At 38.5% G+C, this 7,499-nt stretch overlaps 1 protein-coding gene across 14 annotated transcripts in view; it reads right to left on the bottom strand.

The window, feature by feature from the left end:
- Positions 1-7,499, bottom strand: part of ST7 (suppression of tumorigenicity 7) — a 240,475-nt gene that overhangs the window by 48,357 nt on the left and 184,619 nt on the right. For 12 of the 14 annotated variants that reach the window (XM_006770007.2, XM_015567992.1, XM_006770008.2 and 9 more), the window contains 2 exons: positions 2,681-2,753; positions 1,148-1,250 (listed from right to left, as the gene is read on the bottom strand). In XM_006770007.2, the coding sequence (XP_006770070.1) occupies positions 1,148-1,250; positions 2,681-2,753 (176 nt within the window). Of the gene's footprint in view, positions 1-1,147; positions 1,251-1,817; positions 1,954-2,680; positions 2,754-7,499 lie in introns of all 14 variants that reach the window. The other 2 variants (XM_015568001.1, XM_015567999.1) reach the window with 1 other exon arrangement.

Here is a 7,499-nt window from a genome sequence, read left to right as displayed (position 1 = left end):
ACATTTAACAAATATTAGTTAATGACTTCAGTTTACTATAATTCAGTATGAAGTTTTCCTAACTAGTTTTACATTTTAATAAAATTTGAGTGAACATTTTTAACTTAGCTGAAAAAGATTAAATAAAGAGAAGCATTTTATTCCACTCTACACACAATACCTAAGCCTACAGATGCTAGGCTGGTCATCATGCCCTGGGCCTAGGGTGGATGAATACACCCTTCCGTAACTGCGGCAACTGTGGCACTTTCACCACAGACTTCTTTTGCCACTTTTCACAATAAAGTCTTCATAACACTTTTTGCCAACAAAATTCTGCTCTGATATGCACTGCAGGAATAGTTTCCTAGAGGTCAAAATGTGCTGCATAATATAAAAAAACTGAAAATGTTAAGTGATGTGCCTATCACATAGTAGGTACTCAAATATAGGTAAATCATAAGTAAAAATCCATCCCCTGAACAAAAGATTATAGACATATCTGTACATTTCTACCATGACTGACTCCCTTAAAATAAAATTCAGAAAAAATACATTAGAAATATTAAATTTGTATTTATAATGGGTAGTTATAGTTACAAATTGGTTAATCATGTGGTTAAATATTTCCTACTACACAGACTTACTGAAATGGCACTCACAAGTCAAAAGAATAATACTTCTTCATACTTGGAGGTTTTCCCTACTAACTTCTTGCCACTGCTAATTAATTATCATTTATTTAGAAAGACATAGAAGGTTATATTGGTAAGTATTTTTTACCACTTTTGTTCACAACAAGGTTCATTTCCCGAGTTGGTTCTAAGTAAGACTAAAAACTTGTGTGAAATTCCTGTCAAATACATTAACACCCTTGAGATCTCCACAGTTTGCCAATTTCAGACTTTCTTGACCTGGACTGCCTAAGCCAGGTCTATCAATTTACCCTGATTACTAGTATACAAAGGCTGAAAACCAGCCCCAAAGCCTCTTGAATGTAGCTTTTGCTTAAAAATGAAGTTAATAATCATGGATTATACAGGACTTCAACGTTTGTTGGATGCAATTCATTTTTTTATTACTGTTTGCATTCAAGACATGATACTGTGGTCATGGCACATTTTCTCTGCTATCATAACGAGTTCCTGTGGGGATTCCACATACTCACTTTTGGCACGTGAGGATTGAACTCAACAGCTCTATGAATGGCCTCGACTGCATTCATCTCTGCTGTGCTCAGCCCCCGTCGAGATGCAGCCTCGGGAGAGAATCTGAAAAGCAGAAAGACAAACACCATCCAGTTGGGACCACTGCCTGGGCAACAACCCAGAGTGGCATCTACATATGAAGGGCCCATAAAACCACAGCAAGCCAATGGCATGACCTTTCCAAACCTCCACTACATGGAACCTCTGAGTGACACCTCAGACCAAGGCCAACAAAAACCCCCACAGAAGCAGAAAGCGTGTTTGCATCTAATCGTGGCAGAAATTAAATTCAGCTGTCAAGTCTCCTGTCTAAACAGCTATCTAAATTTTCTCTGGGGCACCTGCTTAGGTCAGGGGAGGGGATAGGACTGATGAGGGCCGACAGTGTAGGAAAAGAGAAAACTAGGTTACAGGAGAGCACACTTGGTTAAAAACAAAACTGGGGAGAATTTTCAAGGAGCTCCCAACCCAGCATCAGTGCTGCCCTGGAGGGTAAGTCGTGCAGCCTCAGCGGCAGCAGGAGAACCTGCCTGCGGCCGGGCTGGCAGGGGGGTGTGCATGCCCCAACTGCGGGCCAGACACCTGTCCAAGTGGATGAAAAAAAACCAGACCATGCAATCTCTTTCTCACCTCACACCCAGGGCTAACTCCAGAGCTGTGCTTGGCAGGCAGACACCACAGGGGAAGCTGTGACAACCCTGGCCCTGCCCTCCCAAGCTGGAGTCGCTGTGTAGGGAGAAAAGATGTTGCAGTAGGTACTGGCGATCTACAGGACAAAAAAAGAATTAAAGACAATTACTTCGGTCTTGAAGTGCACACACACTTAACAGCAAACCTGTCTGACACGGCAGAGGCTATTTTCTTTCCCTGTGACCTGATTTTCAATGGGACCAAGGGAGTGTATGGGAAGTGTGTTTCTGACTGAAAAACAGTTAAGCCATCTATTCTTTCTCACCTGCCAGTCGTCTTGGATGTTTATGGAAATTCTCTATGCCACAGTCACTTGCCTGAGTAAAATGGGCAAATATCCCATTGAGATGGCCACTCAAAGTAAACAGACCCTGGGCTGGGGGTTGGTTGGGAGTAGATGAGACAAAGAATGGAGATGACCACCCCCTCTGCCATATTACTACCCAGTCTTGGACTGCTGAAGAAACAGGAATATGCAAAAAAATGAATAAAAGAAAGGCATTTTGTGTTAAGTACTAAGCAGGCCTTTTGGTATGAATTATCTGGCAAAAAAAAAAAGGGAAAAAGTCACTTCAGAGGCATAGAATTGTATATAAATCCCTCTTTAGGGATTCTTACACCCCTGCAATACTTCAGGGTGTGCTTCCCCTCCTGCTGGCAGTGAAAGAAAAGATCAGCAGATTCTGGAAAATGCATGCTCATAAGCAGGGGCTCATAGAATAGGAGACTTCCAGGGAAACTCTCAGAAGCAACATCTCCTGGAGTTGGTAGGGCACTTAGCACACACGTTGTTACTCACTTACTTGTCAGAGACAGCTCTTGCTTTGAGCAAGGCAGCTGTGTAGCATATTGTTGCCGACTTTGGTAAGCTTATATCTGTTAAAAAAAAGAAAAGAAAGTAGAACTCTTGTAAGTTTGCACAAACAAGGAGCAATGGTTTTTAATATGCTAGTATTTAAACATGTAAGTCTAATAAAGCATAAATTAAGAATATTATAATGTCCATAGTACACAGCTATTCCTTATGTATCAGGGTGGTATGTGCAACTAGAAGTAATTTATATTTTTGTAAATAATTCATGTTTAAAATCTATCAGACTGACTTTAGCAATCATCTTCTACTTTAAAATATGTATTTTCATCTGTTGAGTTTACTCAAGCAGAGAGTAGCTAAAAATATATCAATTTAATGTTATGTGAATACCCTTGATATCATGAAAGGCAAATACTATCTCTTTGTTACTTATAAAAATTTATCAACAGGCATATGAAATACCAATGTGAAGGAAAATTTATTACCTTTATTTAAAAAACAAACAAAAACACACCACAACTTAAACTATATATCTTTTGAATTACATGTTAAGAAGCTCATGTTTAGTTTTTTTGTTAAAATGTAACATATATATTGTATATATAAAATTATATAATAAATCTTTATATATAAGGATATACATATGAAATTGTTAGAAAACTATACAGTTTTTGTTCATTCAATCCCTTTTCATATAAACTCTAATTTGTTTCCCAGAACAACTTCCTCTCAGTTTGTGAAGAAAATCTCAGCTGAAGGGTAGAGTGAGTAATAGGTTCAGATAATGAGTTTGCAGGGAAGTAAAAGTACAGGGTACAACTAAGAGTAGATAAACTCAAAGAGAGTAGTCCTTTGGGGGAAAACATCTGTTTTTAAATTATGATTCTATTTCTTTATTTTTTTAAAATGTTTTTATTGATTTCAGAGAGAGGAAGGGAGAGAGAGATAGAAACATCAATGATGAGAGAGAATCATTGAACAACTGCTTCCTGCACACTCCCTACTGGGGATCCAAGGGCATGTGCCCTGACCAGGAATTGAACTGTGACCTACTGGTTTATAGGTCAACACTCAACCACCGAGCCACACTGACCAGGATGAATCTATTTCTTACTAGAATAGTATTTCTTTAATACTGAACCAAATGTATACTATGACACAGAAATGCGTTCTAATTCAGACCAGATAAAAATATGTCATTCCCATTGCCGCCAAATTCATTCTGGGCTAGAGGAATACAACACCTGGAATCCTTGTTTCTTTACAGATCTGTTTTCAACTTAGAATTGTATTACAGTAGAAATGGAAAGGGAAGTCCCACAACTAGCCAATATACGAAGTAGAAGAAAATATTTTCATAAAAGAAAATCAATCCCTCATCCAATAACAAGTATTTACCATCAATTCCAGCATGAGGAATTTCTCTTTGAGAGAAATTTTGATGACATTGAGAAAATACAAATAATTATAGAAAATACCAACACAGAATTGAAAGGGAGAGAGTCTTTGCAACCCTGATCTCAGATATATACAAACAAAATTTCACCACCATATGTATAGTATAAAATGGTATGTTTATGATTAAGAAGAAAAAAATGTCAGACATTCACAGATTTTTCATTGCTTTTCCAATATCTAAACATTTAACCATTTCCCGGTGTGGGAAATCAATCTAGGAATCAAATATCTTGTTTGCTAGAGTCCACTCATTGATTGTCACTGGAAGATAATTTTTTTTATATATTTTATTGATTTTTTACAGAGAGGAAGGGAGAGAGAGAGAGAGTTAGAAACATCGATGATGAGAGAAACATCGATCAGCTGCCTCCTGCACATCTCCCACTGGGGATGTGCCCGCAACCCAGGTACAGGCCCTTGACCGGAATCGAACCCGGGACCTTTCAGTCCGCAGGCCGACGCTCTCTCCACTGAGCCAAATCGGTTTCGACACTGGAAGATAATTTTTTAAAACTGCAGATAATACATATTTTACTTACTTAACGTTCAGATCTTTTATTTCAAAATTATCCAAGCCTTGTTTCCACCCTTCCTGGTGGAAACCCACAGTATATGCGCGGAAGTCGGTATTTTGTGGAAGAGCCACACTCAAGGGGCCAAAGAGCCGCATGTGGCTCACGAGCTGCGGTTTGCTGAGCCGTAGTTTGCCGACCACTGGTATGGGAGAACATATTTGCTAATGATACATCTGTTAAAGGGTTAATATCCAAAATATAGACAGAACTCATACAACTTAACAGAAGAAAGATAAACAATCCAATTTAAAAATGGGCAAAGGACCTAAATAAACACTTCTTCAAAGTGGACATACAGATAGCAAACTCACATATGAAAAACTGCTCAAAGTCACTGATCATCAGAGAGATGCAAATTAAAACAACAATGAGGTATCACCTCACACCTGTCAGAATGGCTACCTTCAACAAAAAAACAAATGACAAGTGCTGGAGAGAATGTGGAGAAAAGGGAACCCTACTACACTGCTGGTGGGAATGCAGACTGATGCACTCATTATGAAAAACAGTATGGAATTTCCTTAGAAAATTAAATATGGAACTGCCATTTGACCCAGTGATCCTACTTCTAGGAATATATCCTAAGAAACCTGAAACACCAATCAGAAAAAATGTATGTACCCCTCAGTTCAGAGCAGCACAATTTACAATAGCGAAGATCTAGAAACCACCCAAGTGCCCATTAGTAGATGAGTGAATAAAAAAAGCTGTGGCACATTTATACCAGGGAATACTAAGTAGCAGTGAAAAAAAGGAATCTCTTACACTTTGAGACAACATGGAGGGACCTGGAAAGTATCATGCTAAGTGAAATACGGCAGTCAAAGACAGGTATCACATGATCTCAGTAACAAAATAAACTGATGAATGGAGTGGGTCCAGAGACATGAAAGCATGGAACAGAGTACAGAATCGCAGAGGGAAAGTGGGGAAGGGTGGTGGGTGGGAGGTAATAAATCAAAGACCATGTATGCATATATGCATGGCCCATGGACACAGACAATGGGGTAATGAGGGCCTGGGACTGGGGATGGGGGTGAGCTGGAGGGGGCCTATGGGGGCTAGGGTAATGGGACATATGTAATACTTTCAACAATAAAGAATTAAAAAAAAAGAACTACTCAGAATGAAGAATAACTGAAATGAAAAATACATTAGATGAAATGAATAGATTAGATGAAGCAGAAGATCAAATTAGTGATTTGGTAGAAGAAAACACCCAAGCAGAGGAGCAAAAAGAAAAGAAACTCAAAAAAAATTGAGGATAGTATAAGGAGCCTCTGGGACAACTTCAAGCATACCAACATTTGCATCATGGAGATGCTAGAAGGAGAAGAGAGAGAGCAAGGAATTGAAAACCTTTTAAAGAAATAGTGATGGAAAACTTCCCAAACCTGGTGAAGGAAACAGACACACAGGTCCAGGAAGTGCAAAGAGTCCCAAACAAGGACGGCACCTAGAAACATCATGATTAAAATGTCAAAGGTTAACTATAAAGAAAGAATCTTAAAAGCAGCAAGGGAAAAGCAGTTAGCTATCCACAAGAGAGATCCCATAAGACTTTCAGGTGATTTCTCAACAGAAACTTTGCAGACCAAAATCAATTGAACTATTCGAAGTGATAAAAAGCTATGACCTATATAACCAAGTTTATTCTACCCAGCAAAGTATCATTTAGAATCAAAAGACAGGTAAAGGGCTTCTCAGACAATAAAAAGCTAAAGGAGTTCATCACCACCAAGCTATTATTACAAGAAATGTTAAAGAGTTTTCTTTAAGAAGAAGAAGAAAAAAATAAGACCCTTACATATTCTGTCTACAAGAAACTCATGTCAGATCAAAAGACCCACACAGACTGAAAATAAAGGTATGAAAAAAGATGTTTCATGAAAATGTAAACAAATAAACAAAAGCTTTGGTAGCAATAATATCAGATAAAATAACCTTTAAAACAAAGGCTACATAACAAGAAACAAAGAATACTACTTCTGGGTATTTATCTGAAGAAACCCAAAACACTAAATCAAAAAGATATATATGTTCACTGCAGCATTATTTACAATAGCCAAGATATGGAAGCAACCTAAGTGTCCATTAATAGATAAATAGATAAAGAAGTGGTGCATATATACAATGGAATATGACTCAGCAGCCACACAAAAAAAGAATGAAACTTGCCATCTGCAACAACATGGATGGATCTATAGGGTACTGCTGAGTGAAATACGTCAGAAAGAGGAAGACAAATGCCATATTATCTCACTTATATGTGGAATCTAAAAAAACAAAATAAACGAGTAAGCAGAACAGGAGCAGACTCGTAGATAGAGAGAACATTTTGATGGTTGCCAGATAGGAGGGGCTTTGGGGGATGGGTGAAAAATGTGAAGGGATTGAGAAGTACAAATTGGTAGTTATGGAATAGTCATGCTTAAAGCATAGGGAATATAGTCAATAATCCTATCTAATAATAGAGAAACATGGTAATTAATCATAACTTTGCTACCCTTCCCTATGGCTAATCAGCAAGATATGCAAATTAACTGCCAACCAAGATGGCGGCCGGCAGCCAGGCAGCTGAAGCGAACAGGAGGCTTGCTTTCTCCAGTGATGAAGGAAGCCAAGGTTCCCCGCCTGCTGCTGCTGGCCTCTGAGCTGCAATTCTAAGAAACAATGTTGCAATTATAGAAGCTAAACAAAAGGCCAGAAACCTGCTTTCAGCTGCAGGATCTCAGAGCTGGAGTCCCAACAAAGTTTCAAATACAGAAGGTAAAA

The sequence above is a fragment of the Myotis davidii genome, unplaced genomic scaffold (genome assembly GCF_000327345.1).
Source record: "Myotis davidii unplaced genomic scaffold, ASM32734v1 scaffold384, whole genome shotgun sequence".
NCBI classification, from domain to species: Eukaryota; Metazoa; Chordata; class Mammalia; order Chiroptera; family Vespertilionidae; genus Myotis; species Myotis davidii.
This window is presented reverse-complemented; position numbering and strand designations above follow the sequence as displayed.